The sequence below is a fragment of the Anomaloglossus baeobatrachus genome, unplaced genomic scaffold (assembly GCF_048569485.1).
Source record: "Anomaloglossus baeobatrachus isolate aAnoBae1 unplaced genomic scaffold, aAnoBae1.hap1 Scaffold_365, whole genome shotgun sequence".
In the NCBI taxonomy this organism is placed as follows: Eukaryota; Metazoa; Chordata; class Amphibia; order Anura; family Aromobatidae; genus Anomaloglossus; species Anomaloglossus baeobatrachus.
Window position 1 is genome coordinate 171,085 of NW_027443001.1, and position 22,586 is coordinate 193,670.

The window sequence follows — 22,586 nt, forward strand, 5'->3', positions numbered from 1 at the left end:
TCGTCTTTATTTGTTTGTTTGCTTTTATGGCGATGCTGAAGTCGGTTTCTCATTCGGGTTTTTTCTGTTCTTCTTTTTTTTTTTTTTTTTTTTTTACAGGTTTAACACAACAAAAATAAAAAATGAATAATCCCCTGCAATGTGGAGCCTGAATGTGAATACACTGAAAAGCACCAACAAAATTTATAAAACTGGCACAAAAATGGGCAACAAAGTGGCACCGAAGGGCGTTGTGGAAAGGGTTAAATGGCCTTGGATCACTGATCTATATAGGTAATTTGAGAATAGACTGAAATCAGAGAACAATAGCAGCTTTACCTTTGTGATTACTAATTAATGACACAAACCCATTTACATCAGCCGGAAGAGAACTTTACAGAAAACCAGTTACTCATTCACATCTGGGTGAATTGGCTATTTGCTCACTTTGGTGCCAGTTCTGATGCCCAGAACCCATTTGGGCCGGGCTGGAGTGACCTGAGTTAGATGCGAGACATCACTATATAATGGTGGTGTGAGATCAGTGCTCCAAAGTCGTTTAACCCTTTCAACTACGTTTTTCAGTGCCCACTTTCATGCCCAATTTATCCCAGTTTTATCATTTTTGTAGCTGCTGTTAAGTGTATTCACATCCGGGCTCCTCGCTGTATTGTACTTTATTATTGTGATTTTTTTTTTACGTTTGTTGTTAAACCTGTAAAAAGAAAAACAGAGAAAAAATCCAAATAAGAAATCAACCTCAGCCCCGAATAAGAAACCAACTTCAGCATCAAGTTTTTATTGCTGATGTTGAGCAAAACTGGTGGGAAATAAGGGAAATGTCTGTTATTACCACATATATTCCCTGCCCCCGCAGCGACTGACAGCCGCTCAGCATTAGAACCTGCTGTCAGTCAGTGCTGATAGCATGGTTTACTGAGTGGAGATTAAAACTGCATCGGTGCCACCCCTATGACTGAAAGCTGGATGCTGTCATAATATGTGTTGTTAGAGTTAAAGAAATTTGGGGATCTAAGTAACTTTAAGGTCAATTATGGAAAATCAGAAGCCTTGAATGTTCCTCTGAGCCCCACAGAGGTATCGATGGCCAAAACTAGCTTCCCATTTAAGTGGCAATCCAGGGCAATCCAATTTGTTAGGTATCTCCATCTCTGCTATTCTAGACTCCCTCTACTCCATGAACAATCAGGCACTTTTGTCACATACTGTAAGGGATCTTCTAGCATATCATAAAAAAATCATCTCTTAGTTCGGGCGTATTAACACATTCAAAATGGATATACTCCCTCGGTTCTTATATTTGTTCCAAGCATTCCCAATACTCCCTCTCACCAGTTTTTTTCCACACTTTAAAGTCCGCCCTGCATAAATTTATTATATGGGGACACTCTAGAGCCAGGATTAAGTATCAGATACTCACACGCCCTACCTCTAAAGGTGGCATGGGTCTCCCAGACTTCCATAGATATCATCTCTAGTGCATGTGTTTGACTGTCATTTCCATGCAGACACTAAAAAGTGGGCTGCCCTGGAACAGGGACGTACATCAATGCCCCTAAAATATATACCGAGGCTGGGGACATGGGACAGGGTGCACACAGGAATGGCAGATATCTTGACTAAAACCACATTGAAAGTTTGGGATGAAAGAGTTCCCTGGTTTGACCCTCTCTTCTGTTATCCCCAAATTTCTCCAACCCGGAATTTTCACCAGGCATCTCGCGAAACACATTCTTACGTTGGAATGTGGAGGATGACTGTCATATCTACGACATATTACAGAGAACTAATATTATGCCATATACTGATATGCAGAACTTAGAACCCCCCTCAGTCATTGTCGTGGATCGAATATAGACAGCTGTACTCCTTTGTTTGTGCTCAGTTGAAGGGGGTTTGCCCTCACCTAATTCTACACTTTCCTTTTTGAGAAATTATTCTTACAGGACACCATACCTCTCCATTTGATATCACTTATCTATAAATTATTGGGTCAAGGTACACCTTCTGCGCACATGGATCTGAGTTTGATTACTATCTGGGAAGCAGAGCTGCGGACATGTTTTACAGATGAGGAAAAACAGAAAGTGTATATATTTACGCAGAAGATGCCCACAGCTGGATACACGAAAGAAAAAAACTATAAGATTCTAACCAGGTGGTACCAATATCCGGTAATGCTTCACAGGATTTTCCCTTTGGTGTCCAAAATGTGTTGGCGTTGTGGAACAGACCGTGGAACCATGACACATGTATGGTGGGATTGTTCTAAACTTCAGCCGTTTTGGGAGGCGGTTATACAGCCGTACTTCTAATTACCGGAGAGGTTAGTGATCCCTTCTCTTCAGATATCTCTAGTATCGATACTTCCTGGCTCTATTAGATCTCAGAAGTGTGATTTGCTGTGGTTTTGCCTAACGGCCGCACAGTGGGTGATACCTAGGCATTGGCGATCATCAGGGGTTCCATCCCTGAGGGAATGGCAACAGGAACTAGCTTTTATTTATCACATGGAGGATTTGTCAGCTGAGGTAGAGGGGGACAATGAGAGATTTTAGAAGATGTGGCAGCCTTGGATCCTCTTCAAGGACACTAGCGATTACCGGCATCTCTTTGGCCCGTGAGTTGGATCCAGTTATTCTCAAGATCGATCCTTTATCTCACAATATCCGACATTTCCCTCCTTTGTTTCCCTTTCTTACCTCCCCTTTTTGATGTTCCTTATGCCTGTTTTGTCCTGAGGAAGGGAGCAGAGACTCCTGAAACGCGTAGACCTGGAATAAAGTGACATTAATCTCAGAACGTTCATCAGTGGTCATTGGCGCGGTATGAAAAGCCCGTCTCTATTTTCTCTCTGCCTTATGTAGAGAAGCACAGATTTCTTCTCCGTTGCTACATGATTACGTATAGATGCACTGCTATGTAATGACATTATAGAACATCACTGCAGAGTAGGAGTTAGATGGCCCGGACATTAAAATTCTACGAGCTTTGAAACCAGTAAGGAATATATGATCTTTTTTATTTACAGAATTTTTCTAGATTAGGAGTGAAATATAATGTGGGCACATTTTGTAATCGGGTTAATTTTCACTATTTTGCTGCCTTAAAACAAGAAATAGGTGGTAAATTGTGCATGGGACCCCGCTACGGTCACACTTGTCTCCATGATCTGATTTCCGTACAAGCGCTCTCACTGTGCCGTATCACTACAGTCTTGAGATGGTGAAACCGATTCTCAGGACCCTGATGCAGAGGCCAGGTCAGTAGTCCATGGGGGCTGAACAGGAGCCATGGGAATTTTTTTTATTCTTAAAATAAACTACAAAACAAAATTAGACAGGCCCCATATGAATCAATGCTGGGCCCCTCTGCTTCTGTTAGAAACAAGAATACCTAATTCCATTGCTCTGTTCGTAACCAAAAACTGGGACATTTTTTGTTTTTACTCTTTTGTATTTTCCTACTCTTATTCCTGGAGTAATAATTGCTTTTATTTTTTCGCCAACTTTGCCATATGAAGGATTTTTTTTTTTTTTAAATGACTCATAGTTTTTCATTTTACATTGAAATCTACTGGAAATTAAGTAAATTCAAAATCCGATGAAATGGTGAATAAATAGTGGGTGCACACTACATCCGATTTCGCTGTTGTTACCCCCAGTGTGAGACGATCAAACACTGCAAGCGCCTGACACTGGGCTGAGCACCGAGAGTACCCGAGCACATCGATACTCGCGAGATTGGATTGCATACGTAAAGCATCCGATCTCCGCACCTTATTGGAAAAGTCTGAGCTTGTACCGAACACTGAACTTCACGTTCACTCATCTCTAGTGGTGAATAAAAATCACTTTTGTAAAATAAAATCAGTTTGTGTCGCCATTTTCCAACACCGGTAACATTATTATTTTTGCGTCGATGGAGTTGAGTGAGGACTTGTTTTTTTTTCTTGATGAGCCGACATTTTCATTGATCCCATTCTAGGTGCAATATGGATAATTCATCACTTTTCATTGTATTTATATTGCTATAAAAATAATGTGCTACTTGTATCGGTCGGTTTTATTACTTACATAGCACATTTCATGTTGATATTTTTTCCTACCTAAGTGATATCTCACCTCCCTTATTATCTGCAGTATTTTATATATCATCTCCTTCACATTCAGGTCCTTATAATATCGGATCCTCTCTGTGGAGATCTTCTATATGAGAGAATTTTCCTGATTGCCCCGTGAAGGATGGTTATGGACAGGGACAAGATGGCGGAGAGGATATTACACCTCACCCTAGAGATCCTCTTCCGGCTTACTGGAGAGGTGAGAGATTCTGATGACGTCACATTACATCATTCTTATCTATGGGAATAACAGATGGACAGAACTGGAGAGGTGAGGACTCTGGAAATGTCTGGAGTGAGATTTATTACTGTGTCTCTCCATAACCAGGATTACACAGTAGTGAAGAAGACCTCTAGTGAGCGATGTCAGGCCCCTGTGTCTGAGGGATGGGGAAGACCCCTGAGCCCAATCACGGGGCCTCCACCTCACCCCCTGATACATGAGGGCATCAATGACCAGAAGATCCTAGCGCTCATCTACAAGATGATGGAGCTGCTGACTGGAGAGGTGACACTGCTGGGAATGCTGGGACATTATACAGTAACGCTATGAAGGGATCGGGGGGTGACGGTATCATTGTATATTTCAGGTTCCTATAAGGTGTCAGGACGTCACCGTCTATTTCTCCATGGAGGAGTGGGAGTATTTAGAAGGACACAAAGATCTGTACAAGGACGTCATGATGGAGGTTCCCAAGACCCTCACATCACCAGGTAATAGACAGGACTAAATACACACGGCCTATAATTATCTGTATGTAAGGAATGAATTCAGTCCCTGTATGTGTCTCCTCCAGTTCTATCTAGTAAGAGGACAACACCAGAGAGATGTCCCCGTCCTCTTCTCCCACAGGACTGTAAACAAGAAGATCCCGATGTTCCTCAGGATCATCAGGTAGATGTAGAGAAGGTGCCATGAAATCTCCCTATGATGTGTAGACGGCTGTGAAGGTCTTATGCTCAGTCTTGTTTTATCCACCAGTGTTATGTTTTATACTTGTGTAATGAGATTGGTGGAGATGGCAGTGTAGCACCCCGGGAACGAGGGGTTTTCACCGACACATCGCCGAGCCAGGGGTGCGGATCCTCTGCATCGTCACGGGCCAACCTGGCCCAGTTTCGTGATCCTGAGACGTACAGGAAGGGAGGGAAGGCGGTGGACGAGTTGGTAGGATGGAGGGAGAGGGCAGTGAGGAAACTCTTTTTAGATCGTGACGCCACCTCTGGTACGTGGCCCCATGGATGGGCCGCTGCTACGCTTGCGGGTGCTGCTCTCCGGGGCTGATGATGAAGGTCACAATCGGGATGCTGTTGCTACCCACAGGCGGAGCGGGGTTACCTCAGGGAGGATGACTGAAGACGGACGGGGGTGATGGTGGTCCCCGTTGGTGCCGCAGCGTTGGGCAACAGCGCCGGTAAAGATGAGGCAGAGACAGGGGCTGCGGTTCCAGGTCTTTTTACTCACTGGTAGTTCAGGCGCTGCCCCAGAGTACCGCTCTCCACAACGATGGACTGCAGCTGATACTGATTCCTTGGAAGGTCAGATCTGGTGTGTGTCAGTCTATGAGCCCTTCCTCCTTTGTTGCGCTAAGTATCGGATCTCGTGGCATGAAGCACATGGGGATCTCGGTGTCAGTAAAGTGTACCGTTCTGTATGCTGATAGCGCGATTCCGATGTGGGGCTGGTCCAAGACCTCAGCCCCAGATCCTATATGCTATTTGGCTGCAGACTCGGTGGGAAAGGTCCGGTGACTCTTCTAGCCATTCCTCCGACCCTTGCAGAGTTGGTAGACAACGTGAAGTATGCCTGCCCTAGGGTTCTGTACCCCGACAGTACTGGTTCTGTGGAAGCAGCCACCTGCTTCTCCCCAGCGACCGTGTTCAAACACCTTGGCCCACAGAGCTGTTTCGCGGCATGTCTGCCTTGCTCTGTGTCTAGAGCTGTTCTCTCCTTTTGTAGTTAAGTTGTGTGTTCCAAGCTGTTGCCCCCAGCCACTGCATCGGCTGGTTCACTACTCTCACTAGGTCATCCTGCTCTTCCCACTGTGTGCTCCTGACTCCCCCTGGTGGTTGCTTCTCCCTGACCCTGAGTCCCCGATTCCAGTAGATCAGGGAGCCCCTGATGCGGTGGCATCCTGTAAACCCACCGCTGTAGTGACCCCCTACTGTGACCCGAACCTGGCACGGTCCCCATTGAGGAGGGCAACCCACTGTAACTGTGTGTATGTGTGTTGGTGGAAATGGTACCGACCCACCCTAATTGAGGTGCAGTACCCTGTGGCACCTGAAGCCTCAGGGGCTACCACAGCAGGATTAGAGCTGATCATAGATGTGACTTCTCCATCTGTCTGTGACTTTTGGATCACATTTATCCCGTTCTCTACACTGAACACTTACATCAGGGTTTCGACACTAGGTTATCAGACAGAGAGAGGTCACCCCTATCCCATGGGTCAGAAGGTCACAGCGCAAGCCAGCACTAGTTGGATCTGCTTTGCCTTCCACTTAGCTGTGCATACTATCCTCGTGATGGCGCTGCTAGGGTTAAGCAGACCCTTGTGTCTTTCTTGGTTTACCATCCTGAGTTGTCTCAGCTGTTCTGATTTTTGTACTCCCCTCTGGTATAAGTTCTCGCCACTTTACCTCAGTAGTTGCCAGGGATAACTTGCTTTTCCATGGTGTTGGCATGGAGGTGAGAGCCATGGAAAGAGAAATTGTTTTGAATTTGATCCGGGAGATTGCTGCCTGGAAGTTTTCTTTGGTGTCTTCCTATTGATCATCTCCCTTTTTATTCATTTCTCTTCCATCCCCCTTTTTTACCACTTGCTGTTTGGAAATGCAGTTTCTTTTTCCTTTGTCTGTCGTTTTCCTTTTGTGTCATTATCATAAAGCAGGACTAGTGTTCCTCCTGCCCTGCTCACTAGACATGGTTGTGATTAGGGTAAGACAGGGGTAGACACGTGATTGCGGCACAAGGGGACAGAACCTGTCTTGGGACATCGGGGAGCTCAGGGTTGCTCAGGGTAAGTGACAGGGTTTATCCTTCCTGTTCTTCCCTAGATGCAGTGGTTCCCACTCCATCTTTCTCATGATACACCGCTCAGCCTCTTGGTGAATCACAACAACCAGGAACTGCCCTGTATTGGTAACTGGTGCCTACTGTCAGCAAAGTCCAACCTCAGAGGCTCTGGTGAAGACTGGGTAGGCACTTAATCATGCCCCCCTGGATAAGCCTGATTCAGGGCGCAGTGAGGTTACGCCCTTCTCCTCAACCTATTAGCATGACAGGTTTACATGTAATTCTTCAAATGACTTGATTCAGATGAAAAGCTCAAAGGATCCATTCACTGTAATAAGGCAGCAGAGTTAGTCTGGACTCCTCATTGCAACGCGTCAGTCATCCCTATCTAGTGACCGGTTATCTCCAGTAATTGTTACATTGGATTCTTTATGATGTTACATCGTCATCTTCTCCCCATTCAGGTCCCAACAATATCGGATCCTCTCAGTCGAGATCTTCTATATAAGAGAATTTTCCTGACTGACCCATCAAGGATGGCTATGGACAGGGACAAGATGGCGGAGAGGATATTACACCTCACCCTAGAGATCCTCTTCCGGCTTACTGGAGAGGTGAGAGATTCTGATGACGTCACATTACATCATTCTTATCTATGGGAATAACAGATGGACAGAACTGGAGAGGTGAGGACTCTGGAAATGTCTGGAGTGAGATTTATTACTGTGTCTCTCCATAACCAGGATTACACAGTAGTGAAGAAGACCTCTAGTGAGCGCTGTCAGGCCCCTGTGTCTGAGGGATGGGGAAGACCCCTGAGCCCTATCACGGGGCCTCCACCTCACCCCCCGATACATGAGGACATCAATGACCAGAAGATCCTAGAACTCACCTACAAGATGATTGAGCTGCTGACTGGAGAGGTGACACTGCTGGGAATGCTGGGACATTATACAGTAATGCTATGAAGGGATCGGGGGGTGACGGTATCATTGTATGTGTCAGGTTCCTATAAGGTGTCAGGACGTCACCGTCTATTTCTCCATGGAGGAGTGGGAGTATTTAGAAGGACACAAAGATCTGTACAAGGACGTCATGATGGAGGTTCCCCAGCCCCTCACATCACCAGGTAATAGACAGGACTAAATACACACGGCCTATAATTATCTGTGTGTAAGGAATGAATTCAGTCCCTGTATGTGTCTCCTCCAGGTCTATCCAGTAAGAGGACAACACCAGAGAGATGTCCCCATCCTCTTCTCTCACAAGACTATAAACAAGAAGATCCCGATGTTCCTCAGGATGTGTTTCCTCCCGCTCTATCCAGTAAGAGATATCTACTCATGTACTTTCTGCACTAATCTTGTCTTTACATTTTTAGGTTTTCTGCTCTGTTTTTTTCAGCTGTATTTTCTTTGCTTCTGCTTCTTCTGCTGTTTGTTTCTAGTGCCTTCTCTATGTCATTATGGAGGCAACTCAAAGACCTGAAAAGGGTTTATGAATACCCTGTTTCCCTGAAAATAAGACCTACCCCGCAAATAAGCCCAAACATGATTTTATGGGATTTATGGAGAATGCTTGAAATATAAGCTCTACTCCAAAATTAAGTCCTATTTACAGTCAGGGCCAGCGTTGGAAGGAGTCAAAATGCGCAATTTTTCAGATTTCCCAGTTTCTCAGGGACCCTATCAGTTGTATTCTAAGGTTGATTTTTTTAACCCTGGGCGATTTTCCGTTTTTTTGTGGGGTTTTTTGCTCCACTTCTTTCGAGAGCCATAACTTTTTTTTATTTTTCCGTCAATCTTTCTACATAAGAGATTATTTTTTATGTAGTTTTAAATGAAACCATAAGTTTTACCATATAGTGTATTGGAAAAATATCAAGTGCGGATAAACTGCAAAAAAAAGGGCAATCGCACAATAATTTTTGGGATATTTTATTCACCATGTTCACTATACGGTAAAACTGATATGTCTGTGTGATGTCTCAGGTCGGTACGAGTTTGTAGACACCAAATATGTATAGGTTTACTTTTATCTTAGGGGTTAAAAAATGTGTTTGCCGCTATGCTGTTTACCAATCAGATTGATTGATTTTATAGTTTGATAGATCCGGCGTTTCTGATTGTGGCAATATTAAATATTATATATTTTTTATTTTTTTAATTCTTTAGTTTTCAATGGACCGAATGTAGGGTGATTTGAATTTTTAAGTTTTTTTTTAATTTTTTTTAAAAACTTTTTTTTTTTTACTTTTATTTTTTGTATTTTACTAGCCTCTTGGGGGACTATAACGATCAGCTGTCTGATCACTCTTCCATTTCTCCAGATGACAGCTACACAGCTGAGATCTGGAGAAATGCTACTTTACTCTCACACACGTCTGTCTGCCGGCAGTGAGAGAAAGTAACTCATGATAGCTACAGGCAGGGCTGGATCATAGGCAGGGCAGGCAGGGCTCCAGCCCCGGCACCCCACCACAAGAGCTTCTAAGGGGGTCCCCACCACCAGGGCCGCCATAAGTTTATTAAGCCCTGGCCAGCCCCTCTTCACCGAGCGCACGGGCGGCACTGCACCTTAATCTTCCTGTCTGACCGCTTCAGACGTGGCTACGCAGCACGCTGTGCGTGTTCAGGTCCTGGCAAATCATGTGAAGAGGATCCCGGCGTCTTCTCTGCTGTCCAGATAGGACCTGCAGAGCTCAGTGCAGGTCCACACTCTCCTCCTCCTGTGCTGTGATTCATGGCTTCTTTACTCGACATGGAGCTCCTGGCCAGTCAAAGGCTGGTAAGATCGATGTGTGATGACAGCTGGTGAGAGGAGTCCGGGTCTGCTATACTGTGCACTGTGGTGGTCTGGATGGAGGGCTAAAACAGGGTCTGTACCTTGGTATGTTATTAGAGGCTGAGGGGCTGTGTATATTATTAGAAGGTGGGGGGGTGTTTGAGCTGTGTGTAGTCGACCAAATCTGTGTGTGCACATACAGTATCTCAACTGCCCCCAGCACAAGCTACAACCCTTGTATAAAAAGGAGATAATTAAAACAATGTGTAAGAGCAGCAGAGCTGTGTGTGTGCACAGAGCTGTGTGTGTGCACAGAGCTGTGTGTGTGCAACAGAGCTGTGTGTGTGCAACAGAGCTGTGTGTGTGCAACAGAGCTGTGTGAATACGTACTCTTTGGGCAGCAAAGTTGTGTGTGTGTGTGTATACAGTAGTACTTTGTGTATTGCAGTGTTGTGTGTGCATGAAGGCAGCAGAGCTGTGTATTTTTCTGTCTGTACATAGGCAGCAGAGCTGTGTCTATACAGTATTTATTCTTTGGGCAGCAGAGTTCTGTTTGTGTATGTATATACCAGTGCTTTGTGTGTAGTAGTGCAGTGTGCATGAAGGCAGCAGAGCTGTGTGTGCTGCTGTGTCTGTACATCTGCAGCAGAGATGTGTGCAACAGTGCTATCAGGATGTGTGTGTGTGTGTGCGTGTGTGTGTGTGTGTGTATGTGAAGCAGAGCTGTGTGACTGTGTATGTATGCATCAGAGTTGTGCGTGCTCGTGCGTCCAGAACCATCTGTGCTGCCCCCCCAGAACTGCATGGGCCCCCCAGAGAGCTATGCCACCCATCCCAGTAATGTGTATGCCCCCAGAGCTGTTTGCCACTCTAGTAACATCTATGCCCCCCTAGTAATGTTTATGCCCCCAGCCCCTCCTGTAATGTATATATTGTAGCCCTCAGCCCCTCCTGTGATGTATATACAGCAGTGCAGTGTCAGTGTGCAGCCATGTCTGATAGTGATGGCCACCAATCAGTGCGGCACAGCCACATACCCTGGATGAGCTGGACGGAAACAAGCAGGGAGGTGAGTGAGGCTGCTGGTGACTTCCCCATATTAATACCTCTAATGCGTCTGTTTCTGTATGTATGATGTATGTATCTATGTATGTCAGTGTATATGATTGTAGACAATCAATTGAAGGTGGATCCCGGCACAAAACGTCCAAAAAATGGTCAGAAGTATAAATATAACTTCACATTTATTCAGAAAATAAAAGCAGTATAAAATAAGCTCCTCCGATCAACGCGTTTCAGATGCGATCGTCCTTAGTCATGATCATGAATCATTTTCTTGTCATGATTCATGACGAAGGACGATTGCGTCTGAAACACATTGATCGGAGGAGCTTATTTTATACTGCTTTTATTTTCTGAATAAATGTGACGTTTTATTCATACTTCTGACCATTTTTTGGACGTTTTGTGCCGGGATCCGCCTTCAATTGATTGTCTTCAGCCTTCCTTGTCCAGCGAGCACCGTTCGGATTCTCCTCTAAGAATTTCCCCTGTTGTGGTGAGCTGATACACACTTTTTTCTTGGTGTATATGACTGTGTATATATTATGTCTGTTTATATGTATCTTTGTGAATTTGTCTTCAAATATGTATATGTACGTATGCCTGTATGTGTATGTATCTGTATGTGCGTGTCTGCATGTGGATGGGGTGACTGAGACTTTTTCACCCGGGGCCCACAAAAATCTGGAGCCGTCCCTGGTTGTCTTAACATAGGGATCAATAAAAAAAAATGTGAATAACTCTACTTTCTGTGTATAAGTGGACGGCTTTGAGTTCTCCTGGACTGTATCTGCATTGTAGTTCTGTAAATCTGAAAGTGGCAGAACAACAATTTACCTCTAATGCTACAATTCGTGCTCTACTGTTATGGCTAAAAATGTTAACGTTATTGGGCCCCCACCAGATTTTCCGCCCAGGGGTCCCCACCAACCTTCATCTAGCCCTGGCTACAGGAGTCATCACATGACCCTGTGCTATCATGGCAACCATCGGAAGTCACGTGATCACATCACATTTCTTCTGATGGCACTGGGTAAGTTATGCTTATGTTGGCGCGCTGTTACATCTCGCTGTCAGATTTTGACACCGAGATGTAAGGGGTTAATAGGCGCGGGTGGAACGCGATTCCACTCACGTTTGGCAGGCACACATCAGCTGTTGAAATCAGCTGATATGTGCGTGGATCGCCGAGAACTTTCCACGGCAGGCTGCGGGGATTAACCTCACACGATCCATGATGTACCAGTACGTCTTCTGTCATGAAGAGGTTAAGGACCTTTTGATGACTTCAAAGTCATGTGACATGAGGTAACTAAAGGTCTCTTAATTGCAGGAGTCTAAACTGAACAGGACACAGGCTGGCATGCAGGACTGGTATTAGGGGAAAAGGAGAGCAAACTGGGCAATTTCACAGGGCCCTTATTCTCCTAGGGGCCCAGGGTTTATATGCCAATTATAGGACTGCTTAAGGAACCTTTTGACATCACGTCATGTGACCAAAGGTCTCTTAATTGCAGGAGTTAAAGCTGAAGAGGAGAAAGGCTGGTGTGTGTGTGTGTGTGTGTGTGTGTGTTTGTGTGTTTTTAACCAGCTTTGCCAAAATGGGGGCAGAGTTCCAGCCGCACACTGAAATGTAATAGTTTTCATCTACTAAAGAAGATGTAATAAAATTCTTGCTTTAGAGAATGTGAGCTACTGGCAAACTACCCTGGAAGGAATGGAGACCCCTACAGAAGGAGATTTTACACCTAGACCCTGATTCATGAGAGCATTTATGGCAGAATTCTGGCATAAATCACTTCAAACGTTCTCAAAAGAGTTTGTGCAACACAGAGTTGTGAAAACAATTGTGACTTTTGGAGGTTTCACGCCAAATTTAACCAGCTTTACCAAAATGGGCAGAGCTTGGCCAGAAGAAGGGTGTGATGCCACCGCTTCTCTAATTGATAACAAACTGTGGCGTTCCCTATGCCAGAAATCTCACTCCAGTCCCTGACATCATTTTTCAGTGTCCATCGCCGGTCTTGACAAATTGGAGTCGTACTGTTTATCTGCAGAAACCGCAAGACCCTGCTACCTGCTTTGGTTACAAAGCCTCAGGATAGGCCATCAACGTTACAGTCTCGGACAACCCCGTTATACATCCGGCATATGTCCCTAACTATTTTATTTTCGTCTTTGAAAAAAAAACCTCTTTGAAATTGTCCATGTTGTGGATCAATGTAACAAGGAGATTTTAGTAGGTTTTGACAACTTTCATGGTGGCGTCAGGATCTGTGAAAATGATAGATTCTGGTACTCTGCATGTTTTCTTCTCTGATGTCTGTGAGCAGCGCAGGGAGACGCAGGCTTTAAACTACAGGCTTGGGCAGGCTAGCAAGAGTTATTCTCTGCTGGGCTGCTTGCTAATGTCTGTGATCACATGCTGTGGAGGAGAAAGTATGGGTCTCTCCCCTTCTGTATATGCTGGCTGGACTATTTAATTAATGCCAGCTATTGTTTACCTATATTGGTCTGGTGAGGTGTTGTGATCCAGAATTATCGGTACTTGTTGTGCATTATTACTGTGAACTGTTGTGTTGTTAACCTTTGTTGTCTTTTTTTGTTGCTGCTTTCCTGCTATTGCTTTTCTCCTGAGTGTCTCACTGTTTATTTCTATAAGCTTGCAATGTGTCCCTACTGTCTTAATCTGTGTTTCCCATCTATTTTAATCTTTTTTTCCATCCTATTCCTGCCCCTTCCTTCCCTGGGGGGATAACAGATTAGATCTTGTCAAGAGAATAGTAAGGCACGAGACTCCGGCATCTCCATCTTCAGGGGTAATCCACAGGTTAGGAATAACTTAGGGTTCCCCAGTGTGAGGGACAGTATAGGAGCCCCTGTCCCTCATTATCATCTTGCAGTCACATTGTCACAATCAATCAGATTATTTACTGCAGCACATTCCAGAGAACTGGTGTTAGGAATGGGAGATCCGAATTAACGAAGATGTAAGTGTTAGGCCATGTACCCACGGGACAACGAACCTGCGGAATTTTCCGCAGGTATGTCCACAGGTTTACCGCAGCTGCTCCCCGGAATCTACAGCTATCCATTGCTGTGGGATTAAAGCATTTTTGTTGCGGTAAACCTGCGGGACAAGTGCGGAAATACCTGCGGAAGTCCCGCCCTCTATCTCCATAGCGAAAAGGCAGCACATCCGCAGATATTTCCGCATGAATAATTGACATGCAGTTACCTGCGGCTGCGGCATATTCTGTAGCCGCACATACCGCAGCATTGATACAGCACTCCCCAAATCCCATAGGATAACATGGGGAGTGTCTGTACTTGCATAAACCTGCAAATTTATCTGGAAAATCCAGATAAATCCGCGGGTTGTCCGCAGCAAATTCCGCGGGTATGTTGTCCCGTGGGCCCATAGCCTTAAGGGCGCTTTACACGCTACAATATATCTTACGATGTGTTGGCGCGGTCACGTTGTAAGTGACGCACATCCGGCATCGTAAGTAACATTGTAGCATGTAACATCTACGTGCGATTGCGATTGAACGGTAAAACGTTCATCGCATGCACGTCGTTCATTTTCTAAAAATTGAACGTCAGGTTGTTCATCGTACCCGGGGTAGCACACATCGCAGTGTTTGACACCCCGGGAACGATGAACAGATCTTACCTATGTCCTGCGGCTCCCGCCGGCAATGCGGAAGGAAGGAGGTGGGCGGGATGTTTACGTCCCGCTCATCTCCGCCCCTCCGCTTCTATTGGCTGGCTGCTGCGTGACGTCTATGTGACGCCGAACGTCCCTCCCACTCCAGGAAGTGGATGTTCGCCGCCTACATCGAGGTCGTATGGACAGGTAAGTACGTGTGACGGGGGTTATTCGTTTGTGCGACACATTCAACAAATTGAACGTGCCGAAGATACGATGGGGGCGGGTACGATCGCATACAATATCGTATGCTTAATTGCAAGGTGTAAAGCAGGCTTTAAGCCCGCTTTACACGCTACAATATATCTTACGATGTGTCGGCGGGGTCACGTCGTAAGTGACGCACATCCGGCATCGTAAGGTACATTGTAGTGTGTGACAGGTACGTGCGATTGTGATTGAACGTTAAAACGTTTATCACATACACGTCGTTGAATCCTGACGAATTGCACGTCGGGTTGTTCAATGTTCCCGAGGCAGCACACATCGCAGTGTGTGACACCCCAGGAACATTGAACAGATCTTACCTGCCTCCTGCGGCTCAAGTCGGCAATGTGGAAGGAAAGAGGTGGGCGGGATGTTTACGTCCCGCTCATCTTCGCCCCTCCGCTTCTATTGGCCGGCTGCCGCGTGACGTCGATGGGACGCTGAACGTCCCTCCCACTCCAGGAAGTGGAGGTTCGCCGCCCACATAGAGGTCGTATGGACGGGTAAGTGTGTGACGGGGGTTAATCGTTTGTGCGGCACGTTCAACAAATTGAACGTGCCACACATACGATGGGGGTGTTGCAAATCGCATACGATATCGTATGCGAAATTGCAACGTGTAAAGCAGGCTTTAGAAGTCGAAATTGGACAACAGATTCAGAATATGGTTTAAAAAAATAATTGTACTTTCAAGATAATATCATTATAAAATAATAATATTGTGTTTATTTTTAGCAGATGACTATACTGGAAGTTCAGATGGACCTCTAATATCTTCAGAAGTTATAACAGATGATGAAAGTATCACACATGATGCATATGAAGAGCATGCTGTTGTCCCAGATATACCTTCAGTCCTTCTTAGGAAATCTCTATCATCTGATCATTTCAAAAAAGTCCAAAATTCCGATTTATCACAGAAATGTAAGCAAAATAAAAATTACAGAAGGGATGTGGAATACGAAACTGCTCCTAGAAGGGAGAAACCATTTTCATGTTCAGAGTGTGGGAAATGTTTTATTCGGAAATCAAATCTTGTTGTGCATCAAAGATCTCACACAGGTGAGAAGCCATTTTCATGTTCAGAGTGTGGGAAATGTTTTATTCGGAAATCAAATCTTCTTGAGCATCAAAGATCTCACACAGGGGATAAGCCATTTTCATGTTCAGAGTGTGGGAAATGTTTTATTCGGAAATCAAATCTTGTTGTGCATCAAAGATCTCACACAGGGGAGAAGCCAGTTTCATGTTCAGAGTGTGGGAAATGTTTTATTCGGAAATCAACTCTTGTTGTGCATCTAAGATCTCACACAGGGGAGAAGCCATTTTCATGTTCAGAATGTGGGAAATGTTTTATTCGTGAATCAGACCTTGTTAGACATCAAAGATCCCATACAGGGGAGAAGCCATTTTCATGTTCAGAGTGTGGGAAATGTTTTCAAAGGAAATCAAGTCTTGTTGACCATGGAAATCTTCACACAGGGGAGAAGCCATTTTCATGTTCAGAGTGTGGTAAATGTTTTACTCAGAAATCATATCTTGTTATGCATCAAAGATCTCACACAGGGGCAAAGCCATTTTCATGCTTAGAATGTGCTAAATGTTTTACTAAGAAATCAAGTCTTGTTGACCATAGAAAACTTCACACAGGGGAGAAGCCATTTTCATGTTCAGAATGTGGGAAATGTTATATTCAGAAATCAAATCTTGTTGTGCATCAAAGATCTCACACAGGGGAGAAGTCATTTTCATGTTCAGAGTGTGGGAAATGTTTTATTCAGAAATCAGATCTTGTTAGGCATCAAAGATCTCATACAGGGGAGAAGCCGTTTTTATGCCCATAATGTGTTAAATGTTTTACTATGAAATTAAATCTTGTTTACCATCAAAAATATCATACAAAAGAAACAATTTTTATGTTCTGAATGTGGAAAATGTAATTCTCAGAAATCAGATTTTGTTAAACATCTGAAGAAGCCGCACAGGGAAGGAACCTTTTTCATGTTGTGAATAATTGAAATGTTTAACTGGTAAATCAATTTTTGCCGACCATCAGAAAACCAACAGAGTGGAGCAGCCATTTTTGCTTTCAGAATTTGCTAAATGTTTTTTATCATTAATCAGGTCCTGTTTTCAGATGAGTCACACGGAAGAAGCCATCATGATGTATTATAATTCAAAGGGTTTTATCAAAAAATCATCTACAATTGCTCAAGTAAGAATTGGTGAGGGAAAGAACACTTTCTTTTTAAACTTATATTTTTTGGACCATAAGACGCACCTAGGTTTTGAAGTAGGAAAATAGGGAAAATGATTCATGCAAAAAATGTGATACTGTTGGGGGGGGATTTTCTGCTGACACTGTTACGGGGATAAAATCCCCCAATTCTGTCCCCCATCCTAGGCCCCTTTCAGTTATATGTGTCTCCCATACTCGTATATATGTCTTTCATCCTGGTATATATGTTGCCCATCTTTATCCCATCCTGGTATATATGTTGCCCATCCTGGTATATATGTCCCTTGTCCTACTGTATATGTCCCTATCCTTTTATATATGACCCTCATCTTGGGCCCATTCTTGTATATATTTTCTCATCATGCTGCACACATAAGAAAATAAATGATTATACTCACCATCCCTCCGCTCTACCTGTGCACGGTGTTCTCTTCTGATGCTGGCAAGTGACTTCGGCATGTAAGCAGGACAGCACATGACATTACTGCCATACGCCCCAGTTACACACAGACGTAAGCTGCCAGAATATTCACTGCTCCCCACAGCCGGGATTTTGCGCTTGGGAGCAGTGAATATTCATTCTCTAATAGTAGACACACGTGATTGTCCAGCCACAGCAGTAAGCCGGCAACTGGGTGATCATGTGTACCCGATATTAAAGATAATGAATATTCACTGCTCCCCACGCTAACAATACCGCCCACCTCTTGGTTGGTGCTGGCTTCATTGCTTAGAGGTGGGTGAGATTATGGCGTGGGGAGCAGTGAATATTAATTTTCTTTTTTAGCTGGCACACTGTTAGCCCTTTTGAGAGCCTTTAGGAATATTTTTGAATAGTTTTGATATTGGATTATATTTAGACAATTTACTAATCTCAGGTTGCCCACTGCTTTATTTACTAAAAAGCGCAGCCCCAGATTGGAGATAGGAACTCATAAGTACAGTTAGGTCCAGAAATATTTGGACAGTGACACAATTTTCGCGAGTTGGGCTCTGCATGCCACCACATTGGATTTGAAATGAAACCTCTACAACAGAATTCAAGTGCAGATTGTAACGTTTAATTTGAAGGTTTGAACAAAAATATATGATAGAAATTGTAGGAATTGTACACATTTCTTTACAAACAGTCCACATTTTAGGAGGTCAAAAGTAATTGGACAAATAAACCAAACCCAAACAAAATATTTTTATTTTCAATATTTTGTTGCGAATCCTTTGGAGGCAATCACTGCCTTAAGTCTGGAACCCATGGACATCACCAAACGCTGGGTTTCCTCCTTCTTAATGCTTTGCCAGGCCTTTACAGCCGCAGCCTTCAGGTCTTGCTTGTTTGTGGGTCTTTCCGTCTTAAGTCTGGATTTGAGCAAGTGAAATGCATGCTCAATTGGGTTAAGATCTGGTGATTGACTTGGCCATTGCAGAATGTTCCACTTTTTTGCACTCATGAACTCCTGGGTAGCTTTGGCTGTATGCTTGGGGTCATTGTCCATCTGTACTATGAAGCGCCGTCCGATCAACTTTGCGGCATTTGGCTGAATCTGGGCTGAAAGTATATCCCGGTACACTTCAGAATTCATCCGGCTACTCTTGTCTGCTGTTATGTCATCAATAAACACAAGTGACCCAGTGCCATTGAAAGCCATGCATGCCCATGCCATCACGTTGCCTCCACCATGTTTTACAGAGGATGTGGTGTGCCTTGGATCATGTGCCGTTCCCTTTCTTCTCCAAACTTTTTTCTTCCCATCATTCTGGTACAGGTTGATCTTTGTCTCATCTGTCCATAGAATACTTTTCCAGAACTGAGCTGGCTTCATGAGGTGTTTTTCAGCAAATTTAACTCTGGCCTGTCTATTTTTGGAATTGATGAATGGTTTGCATCTAGATGTGAACCCTTTGTATTTACTTTCATGGAGTCTTCTCTTTACTGTTGACTTAGAGACAGATACACCTACTTCACTGAGAGTGTTCTGGACTTCAGTTGATGTTGTGAACGGGTTCTTCTTCACCAAAGAAAGTATGCGGCGATCATCCACCACTGTTGTCATCCGTGGACGCCCAGGCCTTTTTGAGTTCCCAAGCTCACCAGTCAATTCCTTTTTTCTCAGAATGTACCCGACTGTTGATTTTGCTACTCCAAGCATGTCTGCTATCTCTCTGATGGATTTTTTCTTTTTTTTCAGCCTCAGGATGTTCTGCTTCACCTCAATTGAGTGCCTTAGACCGCATGTTGTCTGGTCACAGCAACAGCTTCCAAATGCAAAACCACACACCTGTAATCAACCCCAGACCTTTTAACTACTTCATTGAATACAGGTTAACGAGGGAGACGCCTTCAGAGTTAATTGCAGCCCTTAGAGTCCCTTGTCCAATTACTTTTGGTCCCTTGAAAAAGAGGAGGCTATGCATTACAGAGCTATGATTCCCAAACCCTTTCTCCGATTTGGATGTTAAAACTCTCATATTGCAGCTGGGAATGTGCACTTTCAGCCCATATTATATATATAATTGTATTTCTGAACATGTTTTTGTAAACAGCTAAAATAACAAAACTTGTGTCACTGTCCAAATATTTCTGGACCTAACTGTATATCACATTGTATATTATTGAATTTAAAAACTTGTACTTGGGGGGGGCGTGGCCTCGCCGGAGAGGTGAGCAGACGCTGAAAGGGAGCGCTCCTGGAGCCGCCGGTTATCCTGTAATCCACTGGGCCATGTGGAAGATAAAAAACAACTGAGCAGCAACCGGAGACCACCCTGTACTCACCTCACAGCTTGGATGGCGGATACATGGCTGGGGGGAAGAGCAGGAGGCAGAAGTAGGTGGCGGCGGGAATGGAAGGTACTGCACAAAATGGCGCTTGGACACTGACACCAGCCTCCAAAGCAGGGAAACCTGCGGCCGCACACGCTGCTGAAAAATTGGCTGAGTACGCCAGGGGCACGGAGCGCGGAGCTCCTGTGGCGCACAGAGATGAGTGAGCTGAATTGAGGCGCTCCAAGCAGCACAGCCCTCACAATACAATGGAGGAGGAAGGAGTAACTAGAGCAGACTTCTTACCATTACAGCAAGGCTTACAGAACAGCCCCCTGCATCCATGCAAAATACATGTCCCCCTGAGCTTGCCACAACTCTGCAGGGTGCTGAGCCCACTCTGAAGGACATGCTTGCAGCTATAGCTCAAATTGGCTCCACTATGACATCCCTCAGCTTCCAGATGGGCCAAATTATGGAGGAATTATCAGGTGTGAGACAGAGCCTCCAAAAAGTGAATGACTGCATGACGGCGTCAGAGGGGAGAATCAGTGCTTAGAGGACATAATGCCCCAGGTTACCCGTGATTCCCACAGACATGATCAGTAACTGGCATTCCTACTTAACAAGACACATGATTTAGAAAATAGACTGAGGAGAAACAATGTGTGGGTGATAGGGGTTCCAGAAAAAACAGAAGGCACAAATCCGTCAGAATTCTTTGAGAAATGGCTACAAAAAGTATTTGGCGCAGAGGTCCTATCCCCCCTGTATGCTGTAGAGAGAACCCAGAGTGTCCACCAGACCCCTGCCTCCGGGAGCTCCTCCAAGACCTGTCCTGGTGAAACTACTTAGACTTACATTACAAAGACCGGGATGCGATCCGAGGAGCAGCTAGAAACAAAGAGTCCATACCGGTGGACGGCCACAAGATATCCTTCTTTCCGGATTATTCAGTAGAAATTTCCAAAAAAAAAAGAGCCCAATTTACAGATGTGAAACAACGCCTGAGAAATGCACAAGTCTCATACTCCATGCTGTACCCAGCGAAGTTCAGGGTGGCTGCACTTCAAAAGACATTCGTTTTTGAAAACCCTAAAGATGCTCTCAGATGGCTCGACATGAATGAGCAACGGCTCAGGCAAAGTCCACAACATTGATATGGAACCCTTTAAGAACTTTATCGGTGATGAATAATTTACTGTCTGCTGCGATTACACAGAATTGGCCCAGTGGACAAAATTATATGATACCCATGCATTAAATCTCATATGCAGCAGTAACGAGGTTGTTCCTCGCTGCTGCGGCAGCACACATCGCTCCGTGTGACACCGCAGGAACGAGGAAGCTCTCCTTACCTGCCTCCCGGCCGCTATGAGGAAGGAAGGAGGTGGGCGGGATGTTACGTCCCGCTCATCTCCGCCCCTCCGCTTCTATTGGGCGGCCGCTCAGTGACGTTGCTGTGACGCCGCACGGACCGCCCCCTTAGAAAGAAGGCGGTTCACCGGTCACAGCGATGTCGCCGGGCAGGTAAGTATTGTGACGGGTCTGGGCGATGTTGTGCGGCCCGTGTCGCACAACAGATGCGGGTGGGTACCCACGCTAGCGATATCGGGACCGATATCGCAGTGTGTAAGGCAGCCTTTAGAGTATTTATTATGTTTGTTGATTCCAACTAATCTAAATAAATAATTCAAAAAAAGACTGTGGGTGTCAAAACCAAAACATTATGTCACGCCAGAGTGTACAGACACTCAGCGTGCAGCGTAACACAAGGGTAACAATAGAAATGGTAAAAAAAAGGTCCTGATGATGGGGAGAGGAGACACCATCTGCAACTCACCTGAGTCTGTACCCTACACTCCCTAATGTCCCTATACGGGTCCACCCCATCATCATCACGTGCCTAGGCACTCATTCGCTCTGGCTAGTGAGGTGGCAGGCAAGAGCACTAGTCTCCCCACTGCATTAACACAACAGGTAAAGGAGATAAAGATAAAATAGACATAGAAAGGAAAAACATTTCAAGCTCTTCCAATGCAGCTAAACACCACAGCAGCAATAATCACAACTCCTCAGCTTCTTCCAGAGACAGGCTCCTTTCAAAGAGGTCAGCATGAAATGAGAATCTACAACCGGCATCAGATAGTAAGATACATTATTTTTTATAAAAAATGGGAGTGGCCAGAAAAAAGAAAGAGTCCTTAACCCTTACAGCACTAAAAGAAAGTAGATTCCCTCAAATCAAGTTGTAGACCTGTGAACAATAAGGCGCTGTGACCTTCTGATCCCAGACTCACCAGAGGTCTCCTCAGAGCGGGACACACTCATGACACATTATCCATAAATACATTCATACTCAAGTTCATTTTTTCTTGTTCCGTATTGGAGATCTTCTCATATCCTTCTTATTGGGTCTCCTTCCTCCTCTTCATTTTCTGATTCTGAAATTCTCTGAATGAACATTTTCTCTTTGATAATCACTTACATTTCTCAGGATTACAGTCTGAAGATTCCAGATCTGTGGATCTTTGCAGCGTCCGTGCAATAGTTATTGTGAGGATTTTTCTTTAATATTTATTTTTGTGAAACAAGGTGTTTGCCCGACATTGCGCTATGACCCAAATGTCTATCATGGTGCAGAGAAAGGAGGCAATCGCTCTCCCCCCTAGAAGTGGG

The 22,586-nt window shown here is 44.7% G+C and overlaps 1 protein-coding gene across 2 annotated transcripts; it reads left to right on the forward strand.

Moving 5' to 3' along the window:
• Window positions 1-4,176: 4,176 nt before the first annotated feature.
• On the forward strand, window positions 4,177-17,546 carry LOC142273631 (uncharacterized). Of its 2 annotated transcripts, none has more exons than XM_075332544.1 (9): window positions 4,177-4,322; window positions 4,452-4,631; window positions 4,714-4,837; window positions 4,921-5,018; window positions 7,607-7,756; window positions 7,886-8,065; window positions 8,148-8,271; window positions 8,355-8,468; window positions 15,643-17,546. In XM_075332544.1, exons 1-9 carry the CDS (start codon window positions 4,245-4,247, stop codon window positions 16,749-16,751), a joined length of 2,157 nt encoding a protein of 718 aa, XP_075188659.1. In that variant the 5' UTR covers window positions 4,177-4,244; the 3' UTR covers window positions 16,752-17,546. The 2 variants fall into 2 exon arrangements, with proteins under 2 accessions (XP_075188659.1, XP_075188660.1); XM_075332545.1 differs by having other exon boundaries at window positions 15,646-17,546.
• The last annotated feature ends 5,040 nt before the right edge of the window (window positions 17,547-22,586 follow it).